Source organism: Sceloporus undulatus, chromosome 5 (assembly GCF_019175285.1).
Source record: "Sceloporus undulatus isolate JIND9_A2432 ecotype Alabama chromosome 5, SceUnd_v1.1, whole genome shotgun sequence".
NCBI classification, from domain to species: Eukaryota; Metazoa; Chordata; class Lepidosauria; order Squamata; family Phrynosomatidae; genus Sceloporus; species Sceloporus undulatus.
Window position 1 is genome coordinate 158,301,721 of NC_056526.1, and position 19,861 is coordinate 158,321,581.

At 38.1% G+C, this 19,861-nt stretch overlaps 1 protein-coding gene across 4 annotated transcripts in view; it reads left to right on the top strand.

Moving 5' to 3' along the window:
• Positions 1-19,861, top strand: part of ANKRD50 (ankyrin repeat domain 50) — a 61,761-nt gene that overhangs the window by 32,904 nt on the left and 8,996 nt on the right. For 3 of the 4 annotated variants that reach the window (XM_042467962.1, XM_042467960.1, XM_042467964.1), the window contains one exon: positions 2,331-2,560. In XM_042467962.1, the coding sequence (XP_042323896.1) occupies positions 2,331-2,560 (230 nt within the window). Of the gene's footprint in view, positions 1-1,753; positions 2,241-2,330; positions 2,561-19,861 lie in introns of those variants that run through there. The other variant, XM_042467963.1, reaches the window with a different exon arrangement.

Below are 19,861 nucleotides of genomic sequence, written 5' to 3' on the forward strand. Positions count from 1 at the left end.
TGTGGCAGGGGGAGATATATGAACACTTTGTCTTATACATTGTATCACCCTCCTAATAGAAGTACTGCAAAATCTTTTTTTAATCCCCCCCCCTTTTTAATTTTTTTAGGGGAACAAAGATTGGAGGGGATATAAAAAAGAGGTGATTTCCTGCATTTTCTGGGTTTTCCCCAGGCCTTCACATCTCTTTCTTAGGAGTTTATCACAAAAATGGGATTTAAAAGGTAGAAAAACCCTCAAAAGTGGGTTGATTTTCACAAATGTCATTGTTAAACTTGTGAAATGAAAGGTAAGCAAAAGCCACTCTTGTCTACTTTCCCTCCATTTTCCGTTCATGTTAACATTAGTTCAACAATAACGTTGTGTGAAAATCAACCCACCTTTGTGGGTTTTTTCCCAATTTAAAACCCCCGTTTTGGCATGGGATTTGCCCCATGTGATAAACTATAGAGTGTAGGAATTGCTTTTTGCAACCACTTGCTGCCAAATAGGAATGTAGTGAAATGAGAAGCCAGTTTTATACAGACAAGGAAAAAATGCAAATTCTCAAGAAAACATATGCTGGTGGAAGATACAGTACATGAGTTAGTAATACAAAAAGACACATTGAAAATGGATTGGATCTTTTGCTCATGTGGTCTGTCAATGAGACTGTATTACTAGAAGTGGTTAGTGAATCATTGCTTTGGTATGTCACAAATGCAAGTTATGCTGATTATTTGTTGTTGTTGTTGTTGTTGTTAATGTAGTACTACAGCATGATTCATCCCAATAGCTATGTTGAATGATCGGAACTTTAGATAATTAGTAATACTATTTTTTTTAAAAAAAACTTATTTTAAGGTGTAGCTTTAGATAACTTGAAGTTCAGTGTGAAATAGTCAGTATTAGGATATTAAGATCTTTAGGGCTGAATCCTTAAGCTCTGATTGTCAATTTGAGTTACTTTGGTGGTGCTTTTTCTGGTCTTAATTACATTTATTTTGCACTATTATTAGGGATTTAATATCACAATCAGAGACTAAATGTGTCCTAGGTTGGTTGTTTTTTTTTACTGTGAAATACTATGTCCTATGATGAAATAGTTATGTAAATTCAGACTGAAAACACTTTTTACTGCCCACTCTTGGTGTATTAAAATGAGTCTAGTTTTGGACTGTTTTTAGCTCTACCATTGGAGAGGACTGAGATATTAGGACCTGTGCAAACTAACCTTTGTGAGTTTTTCAGTTCTGATGCTGCTCACACAAGGGACAACTTGAATTTAAGTATCCTAGAGGCTACTTCATGCAGCCAAGTTGTTACAGTGGCAAGGATTCTATATAGCTATTTGTGCATATCCCTAAACTGCTCTCTTGCTGTGTGTGTGAGAGAGAGATATATACTTCTTAAAGGAGGTACTTACCTTTGGGGGAAAGATGGGTAAGGGATCTGAGCAGGTTGCCATATAACACCAGCATATTATCATGCAGCATAAGTTAGATAGTTCACTTTCAGCTCACTGCAACTTTGGTTTTGCTACTTAACAAATTTGGGTGGTGAAACAAATTCAGCAGTTGATATCTCAAGATGTTTCAGCAAACAGTCAGTTACTTGAACTTTTTCTGGTCATAGGTTGTCTCACAATTGGAACATTTACCATTAGCTTCTCATTCACCCGGTCAAAGAAATGAGTGGGTGTAGCATAAGAGACCACAGACCTTTAGTTCTTTTCCTTAAGCTTGGGGTAGAGGGGGATTGTAACTGACAGTACTGCACATCACAGTGATAAATTATCCATTGTGATACATATCCATCCAGTTCCTACTGAGCTTAGGTTCCTGTGTTTTACTACAGCTTTGTAGGTAGCTGCATATCCATGCATATCACACTACAGATATGAATGTAGTTGTTCTCCATACTTCAACCTAACATTAAACAAACAGAATCTAATGTTTACGAACTAAAGGACTGAATTAATCTGGCTGAAAGTAAGCCAACAATCTCACAATTACAGGAAAAGCATTTCCCCTCATCTGTTTTAGTGCATAAGGTGGAGCAGAGAGAATCTTTGGCCCTCCGGATGTTTTTGACTTCAGCTTCCAGAAAACCCAGCCAACATAGCCAGTGATAAGAGATTGTGGAAGATATAGTCCAAAACATGTGGAGGGTCAGCAGTTTGCAGTACTACTCTGGCTGAAAACAAGCACTACTATTGAGTATATGTACAAGCTCCATTGTACAGGGATGGGAGGATCCAGGTACAAGTAGAATATAATTTCAGAGAGAAAGAGAAACAAAAAGAGAATGTGTGTGTGTAATAATCTTTTTTCTTTCTTTCTTTGTTACAGATGCATACTTCTTCCACTTCTTGGAGCAAAGGTTCCCCAGCAAAGTCTCTTCCTCCTCGTAGATTCAGTAGATGAAGGTTGTAACATTGCAGAAAGCGACCAGACATCTACAAGCTTATCTGGAACTATAGCTGAACTTTTAGCTAGTCACTATGAATTTTTTCCTCCATGGTTGCTGCTTCTATGCTCTGCCCGGAAACAGAGCAAAGCTGTTACAAAAATGTTTACTGGTGAGTATAAATAGTTGAGATTTGCTTTTGGATGTTCATGTGGAACACCAAATGTTGGGGATAAATGTATTTTTTTGAAAGGGCACAGATTCCACAAGCCAGCCTGACCTGTGGATTTATCATCAGAAGTAATTTTCCCAAGATCAGGAAAAAAATTCATGAAACTTTTTATTTCTTTCAAAAATGTCCATATTCCTGGTGCCCTTATGCAAATGATTGTGCTTATTGTACACCAAAGAGAAATTGTAATGTTACCTTTTCAAAAGGTACAGACAGGTGCACTACCACGCAGATCCACCTTTTCAAAACTAATATGTTATTCAAAAGAAAAAAGGGAGGGCAAAGAAGAGAAATGTACTAGCACCTTTCAGACTAACTGGTTTATTTTTTGCATGATCTTTCATGGTTACTTACGTTCTTCAGACGCACTAACAATGTAATATTAAAGCCATAGGTTTTAAAGCATATTTACACATTTGTGAAAGTGGGATAGAAAGAAATAAGATACAGAAATTTTGAGTTCTTATCATTGCGCTGTGCTGTTGTTTAAGTTCTTTCATTTTTCTTTACCACTCACCCTCTTCCTGTAAAGTAGTCCATGAGTGCAGGGCTTCTATACCGTCTTTAAATATATGTGTCCATAGGCTGAGGCTGTCGTACTTCAGACACATCATGAGAAGGCATGATTTGTTAGAAAAAACAGTAATGCTAGGAAAGGTGGAGGGAATTAGAAAGAGGAAGGCACATGCTAGATGGATGGATTCTATTAAGGAGGTCACAAGTATAGGTTTGTAGAAACTGAGCAGTACAGTGAAAGGCAGGGAGTCTTGAAGATGTCTCATCCACAGGGTTGCCATGGGTTAAGATCAACTTGGGGGTGGTGAACAACAAAACAAACCACAAACCGTTTTTGACTACTCTAGCACCAGCTTTATTTACCCCTTTCAAGACTTGTGTGACAGTTACCACCTGTACTGCTTACAGTGTATCTTTGTTCTGTTAATAGGATGCTCTAGGCAGGAGTGAGAAACCTGCAGCCTAGTAGGCATGTATTCTCTCCCCCTCCCCCCATGTCTTCATTTGTTCAGTCTTCAGCCCTTATAATATTCCTTGGACTGTCATTAAAAAATATGAATCACCTGTTCTTGAAGCTCCCATAAGAGGCTTTTGAATAGTTTAAAATATGTGTGGACAACTGTATGGAGACCATGGGTCAGTTACCTCACCCAGACACCCTTGTACACCACACCCAAATATTTCCATTTGTCTCTGCAGTCCATCTCAAAATTTGCAATATTTCCTGATGCCATTATGAGAGGAATTGCTGAGAAAAATAGAGATCTTTCAAGGTAATACAGAGTTCTAAATACCTTGAAAGCACTATATCCTTTCTGATCTAGGAAGCTAAGCAGGGTCAGCCCTGGTTAGTAAGTAGATAGGAGGCTGTCAAGGATTATCTGACGCTGTAGCTTATATTTCAGAGGAAGGATATAGCAAGCCACCTCCTGAATGTTCCATGAAAACCCCTGACATTTATTGGATCATCATAAGTCAACAGGCAGCTTGAAGACACACATACACACATACAAGGTTCTGTAGTACTTGCAGGCATGTTTCATGTGTCCCATGTGTAGAGGCCTTCAGTGTGCTTTATGGAACAAAAATGGTCTCAAAATTGCATCTGAAACTTAGACAATTGGTGTTGGGGGGATTTAGGGGAGAAGTGGAGGGCTTCAGAAGCCACAAAAATGTCATGCAGGGGCAGCATGCAATCCACAGTCCTCACTATGCCCACCCCTGGTTTAAACCTTTAAATAATTCTCTGAGCGGGTGCATTGTATAGTATAAAATTGTTTTTCAGAACCAGAAGTAGACTTCCAGCCACTTTTAATTTATTGTTTCTGGGTTTTGGCAATCTCTGTGTCCCCCAGAGGTTCCTGGGAACAGATTATTATTGTTAGAAAGGGCTATCATTGCGCTTTGCATGAAAATGTAACAATAATAACATTACTTTATAATGTGTTACAACTAGGTTCTGTCACAGAAAAGTGCTGCATTATATTGTGATGTATCTCCAGGGTTTTCTGTGACATTTAATGTGACATTCTTTCCCTGGGACTTTGAAAGGGTGAAACTGACATGTCTGTAACAAAAAAAATTGAATCGTCTACTCCAATCTCTAGTTTTCTCTGGTGTCCTCCAGGGTATTGCATGAGTTTCCACCACTGACAGCATAGCTTGAGGAACACTACCCTGGACTTATCTACATTTGAAAATAATTTCCAGGTTTTGCTTCCTGCCTAAAAATCTAGATTTGCCACCTTGTTTTTTGGGAGTGGAGGCTGTGTTTTGCATGCTCGTTGCATGGGTGTAGCTGTATTTGATCCTGAGAATATGCTGTTGGCAAAGACTATTGGGAATCTTTTTACAACTAGTAGATCCAGTTTTTGCTGAATTGTGAGCTCGTTTTATCACTCTGCTGCTATTGTTCTTGGGATTTTTCTTAAATGCAGAGAAGCATAAAGACTCAGCCTTTATGTAAAGCCTACTTGTGTTAAAACAGTGACATGAATACTACTATAATTATAAGAACCCTAGTTTAGTACAGCAGGTTGTATTTTTGTTCTCTCTAGAAACTCCCTGATGTCTTTATCCTTAGAGCCAAATGGGTTAAATGCACAGGTGAGTGCTGCTCCCAGGAGTAGGTGGGGGTGGAAGAGGTGAAAAAAACTTTATAAGCAGGTCAGCCCTGCCTAATACTTGGATAGAAAACTGCCAAGGAATACCAGGTGCTGCAGGCTATATTCCAGGGGGAGGACCTGGCAAAACTACCTCTGAGTATTCAGTTTCTAAGAAAACCCTATGGAATTCATGGGTCACCATAAGTCAGCAGGAGACTTGAAGGCACATTTATGCACACTCATAATTTGCGACGATTGCTTTGTATAATAGTGCACGTGAATACACCCACCACATGCACACCCAGATATGTGTGCATGTCCTATGCACACAATATGCCTTATAGGTCACAACAGTCCTAATTTGATTACCTAGTCACCCTTGAAGAAAATCAGATTAGGATTTATGCTTGGCCATGAAGCCCAGTCAAATGCTCTCACCTTGGGGGAAGGCAATGGCAACCCTCCTCTGAAGAAATCTTGCCAAGAAAATCCCAAAATACTGTAGGTTCTCCGAGGGTTACCATTAGACAGACACTACTTGAAGGCACATGACATACGCAACTGGGAAATAAATGTAAGAGATTATATGCCTCAGTCTTCTTTTCATTTCAAGGCATTTTGCCAAACTTGCCTGCTTTGCCCCAATCTCAATCTGTCACCATCTCAGAAACAAAGAAAATAGCTAACAATCTAGGAATCATACTATCTGTAACCAGTGTGTAGGCACATGTGTCTTTGTTTAGAGACAGTTGAAACTCCAGTATCTTCCAGAACTAACTAAGCAGTTGGTTACATTTCAGGGCAGTTTATTTGCAAGAAATGAAAAGGGAAATGTTTGTTTGTATGGAATGTATGTAACTGCAGTAAAAGCAGCCATAGTTACATAAGCATTCCTTTTGACACATGCATCTAGATGATAATAAGAAATTGTTTGATCCAATTTATAATTCTTAGTAACAAAGATACTTTGATTATTGCTTTAGAACAGGGCCAGTGGTTAAATTTTAGCAGATCATAAAGGTAGGCTTAATTTGCTTGCCTGGGATTTAAATTTAACTTGATGTTATCAACAATACTTAAATTTAAAATAAAATCCTATTGTTACCTCTACCTTATCTAGTTCCAGAAATTGATAAGAGACTTTGGGCACTTCTAGTATTTTTAATAACTGATGATGGGATGAGATATGTTGTGTTAATGATGATGTTGGTTGCTCACATTCCTGGGGCATATGTGTGGGGAGTTGATATCTGGCTGGGAGCTTCAAGGCCAGTCTTTTGAGAATTGGCTGATATGAGTGAGGTTGGAAAGAAATTTCCCCTGGAAAGGGGAAAATGCAAGTATGTTTTGTTCTATAGACGAATGGGATGCAAGCCTGCCCAAAGTTTGAATTGCTATGTGCTTTTATGACTGTATATACTTATGTATAAGTCTAGAAATATTAGTCAAAAAATTGGCTCCAGAAACCTGGGTTAATGTAAGTACAGTACTTTAATTCTTATAAAAAAAAAAGGAGCCATCCCCTAGAGCTTAGTCCATCCCAGGAGCAGCTAAAAGAAGCTCTGGTCCCCTCTATTCTCTCTGCTGCAGCACTTATAATTGAGTATGTACAGTATGCTGTGTAACTGCTGTTATTTCATTGGTTTTCTGAATAAAGTTTGCTTGTTTTATTATGGAAACATTGACTCCTGAACTGTAGTGACCCTGTACACGACACTCAGAAGGTTGTAATGAGGATAAAATGGAAGGGGAAAGAAAATATCACAATGAGCTTGGTGGATAAATATCAATGGATCTTAAAAGATTTTGCTTTAGGTAAAATTACTTTGCTTATTGTACTGTTCCAGGCAAACTATTATTAGAAGTATTATTGTTATTATGTTTATTTATATCTTGCCTTCCTCCCAGTGCAGGGATTCAAATAAACTAGTTTATTTGTAATATATAAAGTTTGTAATACTTTGGAATTTGATAATCCAAATAAATAAATAAGAAAAAGAAAAAGAGTAGGTACAAAACATTCCTTGAACTTAGCACAGGTTAATGCACTTTGCACTTGGTTGTTTAGATTTGTTACAATTACAAAGTTTTCAAGAAGGTATTAAAATACCACCTGTGCCTCAGAGCCAAATATCTTCAATAAGTGTCTGGATCTAAAATACCTGAGGCTATTAATTTATCATGGCTATGCTTGCTTGCAAAGTATCAAGTTTCTCAAAGAAAGTTATTTTTAGATGTCCGTCCAACATATTTCTAACAGGCAGACTCATTTTTAAAGTACTTCTGATATTAATTTTAGTTTTAATTTGAAATATAACCGCAAAGTTGCTTCTTGATCAGGAAAAGGGCAGCCTGTGGGCCTCACCCTGAAGTTATCACAGCCTTTGGCCTAGCACAAAAGGTCTCTGAAAATGTTGAGTTCATTTTCAGATATGAAATGGATGACATTTGTCATCTGCGGGATCAAAGTTTCATGTCCACAGCACCTTGGTAGATGGAAAAAGAGGAGGGAGTGGCTTTGCATTTTTTCTGCCTCTGAAACCCTGTCATCCATGTGTATGTGCTCCCAACCTACTATCCTCATGGGAATGCAGTTACACAGTTAGACATTAACTGTCTAAATGTAATTTAAAAAAATATTTTTCACATTTCAGCTCTATGCAAGAACAAAACCCTGAAATCTACCACACCTGAATATAAATCTTAGTGACTTGACAGAATGCAAAATGTCTGTTTGACAGAATGAAAATGATTGTTTTTAAGTTCATAGAATCATAAAGTTGGAAGAGACTACAAGAGCCATGCTGGAACTCACGATCAAAGCATACCCAACAGATACACATCCAGCCGCTATTTAAAGACTTCCAAGGAAGGAGACTCCACCACTCTCTGAGAGAGTGTGTTCTACTATCGAACAGCCCTTACTGTCAGGAAGTTCCTACTAATGTTTCGGCGGAATCTCTTTTCCTGTAGCTTGCATCCATTGTTCCAGGTCCTGTTCTCTGTAGCAGCAGAAAATGAGCTTGTTCCTTCCTCAAAATGACATCCCTTCAAATAGTTAAACATGGTAATCATATCACCTCTTAACCTGCTATTCTCTAGGCTAGACATCCCCAGCTCCCTAAGTCATTGCTCATAGGGCATGGTTTCCAGACCCTTCATCATTTTATTTGACCTCCTTTGGACATGCTCCAGTTTCTCCTTTTTGATTTTTGCTGCCCAGAACTGGACACAGTATTCCAGGTGGGGCCTGACCAAAGAAGAATACAGTGGGTACTATTAATTTCCTTGATCTAGACACTATACTTGTATTGATGCAGACTAAAATCACAACAACATTAGAACTAGTTCTTACCTGGGACTAACATACCATTATTTTTTATTTTGTTATACTGAATTTGATTCTATCCCACACAGTGTTTTAGTGCTTCACTTCAGCTTTGTGATTGCTCAATATTCAATGCATCCCTACATCTCCTCCCAAAGAGTTCTAAAAGCCTTTGAGCAAAATCAGTTCAAAACTGGGCAACTCCAAAGTTCCTTGTCTCAAACTTGAATGTTTGTCTTTAAGCAACATTCTTTGCCCTTCAGGGCTTGTTTACAGGAGATCTTATCTCAGAAAACAGCCTAAAGTTTGGTCTGATGTGAATTGGAGCTGCAGACCTCCATCCTGAAACTACAAGAGTTCAAAGCAAAGTGACCATATTAGAAATAATCAAAGACCCTTGATTGGCATGACTGTTCATGTCAAGATAAGCAAGCGCTTCGCAAACAGGAGCACAATTATCTGTGGCAGAAGGGAGTCTGCAGTTCCATGGGGACCAGTGAAACCACTCAGGGGAGTCTGCAAGCAAAACTCAATTAGGTCTTATTTGCAAAACAGCCTTTCATTCCATACATTCTGTGCACCATGCTTGCCCCTGAGACTTTCATGCTAACAAGCCATAGACCTCTCAAGCCTTGCTGGGCAGCTGCTAGGAAAGAACCTCATTAAATGGGAGGGTTAGAACTCCTCCTGGAGCCAAGACAGACTTTAGCAGATCTGTTTAAAATCTTGGAGCCACCAAATCCTTTGGTTTGCTCTGGAATTGGCTTTTTCTACCATGAGGAAGGAGAGCCGTCATGTTATAGTGGTTTGAGCATTGACTATGACTCTGGGTACCAAGGTCTGAATCTCTGCTTGGCTGTGGAAATCCACTGGATGACCTTGGGCAAGTCACACTCTTTCAGCCTCCGAGGAAGGTAAAGGCAAGCCCTCTCTAAACGAATCTTGCCAAGAAACTCCTTAGGGCTGCCATGAGTTGGAAACAACTTGAAGGCATACAACAACAATATCATGAGTAAGGCAGCCCCAATTTAGCTCCTTCCCCCTCTAATTTCTGTAAGACCAGAAATAAGTCTATACTGTGCAGGAGGTATCATTTTCACTCTGCTCAGCAATTTCCTCTTTTATCTTAAAATATCAATGATCCTTACATCTATATAGGGCCAGCCATTTTGCTGTGTGAGGCCTGGAACAAGATGACACCCCTCTGCCATTTTATATTCAGAACCCAGCTAGCCTGCTGATGTTTTTCAACACTATGACTAAGACACTTTATTCTACTGCACCTAAGGTTCCTTTAGAGTAGCGGTTCTCAATCTGTGGATTGCGACTCCTTTGGGGGTCGAACAACCCTTTCACAGGGGTCGCCTAAGACCATCAGAAAACAAACTGTATTAAAGGGTCATAGCATTAGGAAGGTTGAGAACCACTGCTTTAGAAAAAGGCAGGGCCAGCTGTGCAGCACCTATAGGTCTATTCCCCATAGACAGCTGCTCTACATGCTGCCCCCTGCCCACCTGACTCTTTCCAGTTGAGGAGAATCCTAGTGAATCTTTGCAGTTTGGAACTTATTCTGTGCAAAATATGCACATGAGGGTTTCGCACAGAAAATAGCATTTTTATACATCGAAAACAAGATGTTTTGCACACAAAAAATGATAGTTTCTATGTAAGAACCTTATTTTCTGTGCAGAAAATGTTGTTTTCTGTTCAAAATCCACATACATTTATTAATACAGTATGTGTTCCAAATAGTCTTCAAAAATGCCCCAGTTTTCAATGACATTCTCACAGCAAGTGAAAAATTGTAAAATTATTTGTTCTTGCCTAAAAGAACAAAATTTACAAAGATTACATGCATAGGAAGGAGTCTTTCCATTCATGACACACACTCTCTTAATATAAGCCACAGCATTTAGGGACCAAAAAACAGGTGATTGTCTGGAAGTGATAGAAAAGAAAAGGAGTAGAGATCCTTGTTTGTTATGAGAGAACTGAGCTATCAGTGTGATGCGCTGTAAAGAAGCCTAATGTGATTTTAATGGATTTTAGATCAAGCCTCTCAGGTAGGACAGTATTGATAGCACTGGATACTGGCAAGGTCATTATTATGAGTACTACATCCAAGTTTTGGTCAATCACATTCAAATTGGATGTATTCCAACTAGGAAAAATGCAAAGCACAAATATAATTATTATAGAAATGGAGAGAATATCTTTCTTCACTGCAGCCAAGTGTGAATAAAGATGGGTTTCCCTCCACCTTTCAGGTGCTTAGTTTTGTAGATGTATTTAAGAGAGATGGTGTGCAACTTTTCAAAGGATTTCTCTTTTTTTGGTCCTCAGCACATTTTAGGCCTACATTAAATATGCCCAATCAATACCTTATCTATGCATGTTCTTTAAAAATTGCAGTGCCAGAAGTTGAACATAGAACATTGCTTGGGAAGAGGAATTAATATTTACCTCCAAACTGCTATTTTCCCTAAAGGTAAATGGTTAAATAACAGGATGAAGAGCACATTTTTAACTGAAATTCCGTATTAACTGTCTTCTTCCATATGCTTCAGAATCCCAATTGTACCACCATCTCATCACACTAAAGCAGCTTTGTGAAAAGCTGTTCCATTGTCTTTCAGTGTAGTGAGTAATGCCTAGCTTATTCCCCACCAGAATCCTATTAGCCCCAGCTAGAGTAGACCCATTAAATCAAGGGGGTTTATGTAAGTGTTGACCCTACCCATTGATTCATTATGCAGAGAAAGCTATGTAGGATTCTGGCCGTTAAGTATAAAATAAAATTTATTACGTACAGACAAAGCCAAACTAGCAAGAGTAGAATCTATTATTTCCCCCCTCACACACACACAAAGACACAGGAAAAAGCAGTGTTGTATTTCAAGAAAAATATACTTTTGTAAATTATACTAAACTGTTTCAGTTTAGGAACACAGTTCCTGCATTTTGCCACACGTCGTAATTAAAGAAATGGTATTGGAGATCACTAGTCAAGTGCAAATTAAATCTAATCTATCTACACAAAAGTCATAACTTAAAATTAGTTCCTCCTAGCTTCATTGTTTAGTTCATACAATGGCACAAAACAAGTAGATAAAGTAGAAAATCCAATTAAGAAAACAAAGAAAAGAAAGGATAGTGGCAACATTGTTTGAAGAGCAATATATCTAATCTACCCAGAAAAGAGAGCGAATTAAAATTGCAAATGTAGGCAAATAATTCTTGGTGTTTTTGTGCTGCTTTAAACAGGGTGGTTACAGAAGCCCTAAAGAGCTTTTTTCAAGCTCAAACCCAACATAAAGGATGACCAAAAAAGAGAGAGAGAGAGAAAAAAAAAACCTTTGCAGTTCAATTATGACAATGACAAACTCTGAAAAACAACATTATTGCCTAAAGTACTTAACATTATTCTGGCTGCAACATTAAAGCAGCATCATTTCCTCACTAATGTGTATCTGATTTAATTGGCACATCTCCAGGGCTGAAGGGCAAATTTACTTTCTCACCAGCCAAATGTTTTAAGGGCAAATCTGTCTATTCTCTCTTCCCTCACCCCACCCGCATTTATTTTTGCCCCAGGAAGGTTAACTAGTGACATCTGAATCAAGTACTATTATTAATAAGGTTTATAGAAACAGCTTCATGTATTTTATTGTATTGCCTTACTTTTTTGAAGAAGCATAGGACACTGATTTAGGACCAAGAAACATGGTTCAGAGAAGTGTCTGTTCTGATCGTTGGATCTCCAGGGTCTTAGGCTGAAGTCTTTCACATCACCTACTTTCTGATTCTTTTACAGATATCCAGAATTGAACCTTGGACATTTTGCACACAGATTGTGTGCTCTGCTTCTAAATGAGCTATGCTTTATTCTTAAGACAGTTGTCATTACTGAATCATGTCATCCTCTATGCAACAATGTTTCTGTTTAAAGATACATTTCTGTGGAGGATTCAGGTTCATTCATGCCAAAAATAAGATCAATCAGTTTGCATATCTCTTTAGCTTCCATGGAACATTTGTGTACAAGTACAGTGTGCCCTTGCCTTGTGCAGGGACCCCGCTGTGTAAGGCAAGTTGTGTGTGTGTTTGAACCCCATTGAAACTAATGGGGCTCATGCATGTGGTGCGCTATGGGTGTGCACACAATTTCCTCTTTGTCATGCAGCTTTCAGCATAAGTTGTATATCCTAACTCATTTCCAATTTATAGTGACCCTGAGGTGAACTTATCTATTTTCTAAGGCTTTTCTGGACCAAAGAGTGTGTGTGTAACTCCCCCAAGGTTTCCCAGTGGGAAGCTGAAGGCTTTCACGGTTGGCATCCATAGTTTTTTGTGGGTTTTTCAGGCAGTGTGGCCATATTCTAGAAGAGTTTATTCCTGATGTTTCGCTGGCGTCTTTAGAGAATGCTGGCATGGAAGTGAGTGGGGTATATATATACTGTGTGAGTCTAGGTTGGGAGGAGTGATTTACATGTTAATCTGTGTATAGCTCTGTTGTTGAACAGTAAGGCCTCAGGGTGGGAGGATATGCAAGGAGGATTTATGTCTGCTTAATTAGTGGTCCACTGTCTGCTGGGGAAAAACCCTGATCCTGGGTGGTTTTCATTTGCATTTTGCTGGGTTTTAATTTTGGTGTTTTTCAGGACTGGTAGCCAAACTTTGTTTACTTTAAGGTTTCCTAAAGTATCCCAGTGGGTTTCCATGACTGAACAGGGAATTGAACCCTGATCTCCAGAGTTGTAGTCCAATGTTCACACCAGTACACCATGCTGGTATTGGTGGCCAGCTGGTAGATCTTTGCTTTTTTAACTTCCTGGGGGTGCTAGTGAGGCAGGCTTATCTTGGTTGTTAGCTGTCCAAGCTTTGTCCCTGACTCATGGCAAAGCTTCTGCTTAGGTCCTGCAAATTCAGACCCATGATCTCCCTAACAGAGTCTAGCTATCAGGCATGCTGTCTTCTCAGACTGCTGCCTTCAACTTTTCCCAGCATCATTGCCTTTTCTAATGAGTCTTTCCTTCTCATTATGTGTCCAAAGTACACCAGCCTCAACCTCGGGCTCATTTATCTGCATTTTCACTCTGCTTTGATCTGTAAATGGCTCTGGAGCCAGCTGTTGTTTACTTTTCCTGCTGTAGTCAGGCAGTCATGAATGTGTGCAAATCTTATGCAAAAAAGACCAGCAGTCTAGCATTAAAAATAGCCACACTTCTGTAGGCTTCTTGTTGGCTAAAAGATTTTTGTTGTTCCCCGGCTTTTATCTGTGCAAAACCCAGCCAGCTTGCCCAACAAATACCTTCCACAAAATAGCTACATAGTTCTGTTGTGCATTATAGAAAACACTTTTTTTTTTTTTGCATCAAGCTTCTGTTACACTAAAGGCAGAAAATGTGTTTGAAACAAATAACATTAACACTTTGGTCCTACTGAAGGCAATGCAAACAGTTGAATCATCTTTGTATATACCTTGATATAAAAAAACCTGTTTCTTTCTAGCCAGTGCCATCTAGAAACAAACTTGACTGCAACATTGTGCATATGGAAGCACTGGTGAACAGCTCCATGGATGCTAATCCAATTGATACATTTACACATTTGTGCATCTAAGGGGTTATCCAAGCCACCATTTTTTCATGAAGTGTCATCTGAATGGACTTCTAAATGTTAAAGCAGGCTGGGAAGCATATTAGCTTTTTAAATTATTGTGTCCTTATTGTTTACGTATATATAAATTAATCCACACATTTTAACTAAAACTGAGTTAATCCCTATTTTGACAAATTTGCTTGTGCCCTGCTGATGCAGAAGTACTTTGAAGCTGTTGTTGCTTCTGGCTTTATTCAAATGGCCTTTTTTAAAGGAGAGACTTTACTTTTCTGATTAGTGTTTCACTGCTTAGGGATTAGTTCCTTGTGAGTAGGTATGCACAAAATGTTAATATAAATGCCTAATTCTACTTAGATCAGCTTAGATTGCAATGTAAATTATTCATACTAAAGTGCTGGAATATTGCTCCATCATTTAGATTACATATTCATTGAGTGAAGGAGAAATATGGAAAAGGTTGGCTTTGAAATTTCCATACTGTCTTGGGAAACAGCAGCAAGCAGATTTAAGATAATAAAATTCAGTGTTATAACAGTGTTATAAATTCTGCAGGAGTAGATTTGTTAGATTTTATAGGGAGGGGCAGATAACTATTGTTGGCCTGTTAAAAGTAACAGCTTTATTTTGATCCCAAAGTTTACGCCATAAGGAGGTGTCACATGACTTTTTTGTTTTATTTTATTGTTTTATTTTCAGTGTTAATTTTTGTTGTTTTATTAATGACTAGAAAAGATACTTCAGAAAATTCATATAGCACTGATCCATCTTACATTGATCCAAGACCTTTGTGAGATGCCAGAAACTAAATTTGGAACAGATTTGTTTACAGAGCCAAAAGGAAATTTAATAAATCTGAGGAATCCATTTTGGAACTCATATTAGGGAGACAATCTGTGTTGGGAAACTCTGAACAATCTTGAAGCTAGGTCATGGGATTGTAAGTGATGCCTGATCATTCTGACTTGGAGAGTTCAAGAATTCATGAGAAAGGCAGTACAACAAGCTGAACTTTCCCATGGACTGATCTTCTTATTGTACTTGTAAGGCTAATGTAAATATATAGTTTTGTTGTGTGAGCTCCCATATGCAAGTGGCAAGAAAGCTTGTAGGACTTTGCTCAGACTTGTTTGGTGTTCAGTTGTTCAATCTGACAATTGAAAATCATTTGCAAATTTAGTGCTTTGCTTGGCTGTGAGCTGAACTGAGTAATATAAGGACAGTTTGGTTCTAGAGGAGATGTCCTTATGTATGTGAGAGAGATTGAGAGCCAGGACACATGTATCCCAAGACAGTTTTCTTCCATTCATTTGAGCTACTTCTTATGGATGAATCCAAGTGGAGATATTATAATCTCCCTGTATGCCAAATCAAGGTATCAACTACAAAGCCCACTATGGCTGTATCACTCTTGGATGTTGCTAAAATAGCGTAGCAGACTATAGCCTAACATGAGGGGCATTGGTGACACAGTCCAAACAGGGACTGTATTAGATCCTGAACCTCCTGCTACTTAGCTCTGTTTTCTGATGCTATAGCTGTGAGAAAAGCAGCACTCTGCCTGTCTGATTGTATGTATGACCCTTATGGACTTTGAAGCATTTCCTGTGCGCTTGGCAAAAGATTAGTGAATATTGTAGGATTAAGCTCTTCTCATCTTTTCCCAAGATCAACTGTATTCTAACTACTGCATTGCTATTTACCATTCCATGCAACAAAATATACATTCCTGAAGTTCTGTAGGTATTTCCATTCCCAACAGATTGCATGTGCTCCTTATTCTCATTTGGCATGTGGCAGGTTCACACATGGAGGAGGGGGATTCTCAGTAACTACAATACACAGCATGTTAGAAAATTATCTTGTCGTATCCAGATGATTTATGTAAAGTATCAGATTTATGATCTTGTCCTTGGAGCACTAAACACTGAAGTGCTTAGGAGAAACAATAAATCTTCAGTAGATCCTTCACTGGAGTCAGTGATTAAGGTAGATGCTGTATTTAGTGTGAGTTTGTGCTAAAAGATTATTGCAATGACGTTACACTTTGGTCACATTTCTTTTGACTATGTCACTACAAACACATTTTCAGAATCAAATTTATCTTACTTTCCCCAGTTCTGAACAGGGATCACAGTTAAATGAATAACTGCATTGGTCTATTTTTGGCACAAAGGCAGTGGAACTTGGACCTGTATGTACAGGTCTTGAAACTCTGCCTGGGATCTGTTATTCTGGAAGACAGTTTTCATCTAACAGATAGCAAGTGCCTATCAGAGGGCAGCTGGTAGCAGACAGGCATGGCTGATCATTTCACAGGATACGATAATGATTGAGTATAACCATCCAATATCAGGTTGTCCCTTTATAACTTGTTTGTTGCATGGTTTCTGAATTGACATAGTACATATTTAGCTTTAGCTAGTTTTACTGTTTTGAGACACCCTAGTTTCCAGGACTCTTCGCTGCACTTATAAAAAATATATATATTGCTGTGCCCAGCAGCACGTCTGTATTCTTGTCTGCCTTTAAGGGGGGAAAGTGTTCCGTCTTCACTTTCTAACCTTACAATGTATCCCCAAAAAAACTTTCTTTTAGAGCAAAACACTTTGATTTAGTGTGCTGCAAACACAATAAATGTGACTTAAAACAATTGTACTTTAAATTAACTCCTAAATGTATGGTTTAAGATGGCAGGATTGTTTATAATTTAACTGCATTTACCCCGTGCTTAATGACCATTTATGGCTTCACATCCAAAGATGTTAACAATTAGAACTGGGTGAAAATTACTAACCAGAAAGCTCAAGTTAGTTGATTGCAAGAAGAGGGGTAAGATTGCAGTAGCTATATAAAATCAGTTTTAAATTCATCTGGTTGAAATTTTGCCATTCCTTTCCCTTGAAAACTGGTTCCAGAAAAGTATGTGCAGACTGTATAATTCTGGAATTGAAAGAAGTGGCTCTGGGAGAAATGCCAAAACCTGACATGATTTCCAAGGACAAAAAAAATAAATAAAATAAAAACACCACTGACTTCACATCTTCAAATCATACACTGTACTCTGTCATCCTGCTGCATTTTTTAAAAAAATGTTATATTCTCTCTCTCTCTCTCTCTCTGTGTATGTGTGTGTGTGCGTGTGTGTGTATTGGATATATAAGCCTAATTACAAATTCAGTAGGATTCCCCCTTTCACTCTTGTAGGAGAATAATCTTTACCATCTGAAGAAAAAAATACAAAGATAAGTTTATAAAAGTAGTTAATAAGAGTTGCTAGTAACTGTGTTTTGTCAGTTTCTGTAGTCTGAAATAGTTGCCCTGAGTCAGAGAGGATCAGAAGTAAATTAAAGTCTAGAAGATGACTGGCCAGTTTCTAGAGAATCATTTAGTACTTCATGGTTGTTATTATTCTGTCAAAGAATGTTGAACTAAGGGACCAAGAGGCATGTATACTTTCAAACAAAAATCACAGGCTCAGGATCACTGTTTACTCTTGTGATCTTGAAGGGAATGCTCATTTTGCTTTACACATTAAATCTAAGGGATTCCAGTTACAGAATTATAAACATGGCCATCATAGACTGTCAGTCCTGTTTCAAAGAAGAAGAAACCCTTCACTTGCATGATGTATAGAATAATGTTGCATTAGCTTCTCAAAGGCTTGCAACCATATTTTAAACATTTATTGTTAAATATAGTTTTCCCCTTGCATTTGGAATAGTTGCACTGTTGTTGTTGTTTTTTTAAAAAATCAGATCCCTGCTATATGAATAAACCATTGCTAGCATTTGAAATATAAAATGCTTTTGATAACAAAGCAGTATCCCAAATGACTGAAATATTTCCATGGTATAATATAAATGCAGTTTTTCATAAGGGTAATGATGTGTGCGTGCATACACACACCTTCAAGTTGCCTGTCAACTTAAGGTGACCTTGTGAATTTCATAGGGTTTTCTTAGTTAGGCAAGAAATACTCAGAGGTGGTTTTGCCAGTTCCTTCCTCTGAAATATTGTCTACAGCACCTGGAATTCATATTAATGTTTTTTGTATTAATGTTTTGAGGTCCAAATAATTCCAAAATTATTTAAAGTGCTCAGTGTGAGCTGGCTTACCAGGGATGGGAGTAGGAGTAAGGAGTAAAGGAGTAAGAGGTTTTTACAGGAGTAGGAATTAGGAGTAACAAAATATATTTGTTACTCCTTATTCCTGTTACTATATTGTACATGAAAACACTGAATAACAATTTTATTATATTGCACTGGGAAAGGGACTGGGAGACAAAGAGAGACATCTACACACACACACCCCAGCCTTACAAAGCAACCAGGGCTTTTTCCCAGGGCTGGGGAGTAGGAGTAGGAGTAACATTGAGGAAAAATAGCTTACTGTGTAGTAGGACAAGGAGTGACCCCAAAATCACCACTACTCCCCAACTCTGTGGCTTACTTATCAGGGATAGGGTATTGACACCTCAATTATCAGTATTGGTTATTGGTTATTCTGAGTAGGAGTGCTTAAAATTGATGTCAAGTGATTTATACTCCTGTTTTCCCCACCTGATATCTGCATTCTGATTTAAGTGGTTTTGTTTGGCTCCTGAATAATTTATTTCATTGAAATTGGAAGACAAAATAATAAATAGGGACATAGAAAATAATCCAAATTCCAGAGATCACATATTGGTTTGTATTAAATGACTAGACAGGTTATTTGCTGACACTGTGTTCTGTAACTTTTCATTCCTAATTGAATGAGAGAATTGTGAGCTGTAGTGTTTGCATCCTGTTTTAACTTCTAATAAGTCATTATCTGTTAATATCTCTTTCTATATTTTGTGTTTTGTTGTGGCAAGACCTCAAAATTTCTTGAGACATTCACTTTGATGGCTGTATTATTATTATTTCTTTGTCATCACAAATTACTTCCCTCATCCCTTAATATATTAGTGAAATAATTTCTGATCGAGATTTACAGCCTGGTCTTTAACTTGTGTGATCAGCAATTCAGTATACATTTTTATCTGAATATATATTCTAAATTCTTTAAAATTTATGCCAGTTGCAGGGCAAATATTAAGGCTGATCCTTACATGTGTCTTTTTACGTAACCATATGAGGACAGGTTCAGAGAGAAAGAGAGAGAGATTTGTTTGTAGTAGTGCCTATGCATAAATTCCAGGACTTTTTATGATGAGGAGAAGTTAGGTTTCAAGCTGGGTTTTTTCCCAGCTGTGTTTCTTTTGAGTGTTTTTCACGTAGGTAATACTAAGAACAATATCTGGACACCTGAAAATGAGATAAGACTGTCTAAGCATGTAGGCCTCCCATTCACTTACATCCAAAACACACTGCAGAAATAATCTAGTCTGAGACCACTTTAACTGCCTTGATTCAATGGTAGGGAATTCTGGTAACTGTAGTTTTGTGAGACATTGAGCCTTCTCTGTCAGAGAGCTCTGGTGCCACAATAAACTACAATTCCCAGGTTTCCTTAGCACTGAGCCAGGGCAGTTAAAGCAGCCTCAAACTGGATTATTTCTGCATTGTGTTTTGAACCTTAGTTAAAAAAAAAATTGCTACTCTTCATTGTAGCCCCCTCTGCTGAAGAAAGAAATGAAGCCCTGCTGGTGCTTTAGAGAGCTAGCTCAGCTACAGATGCTGTTTAAG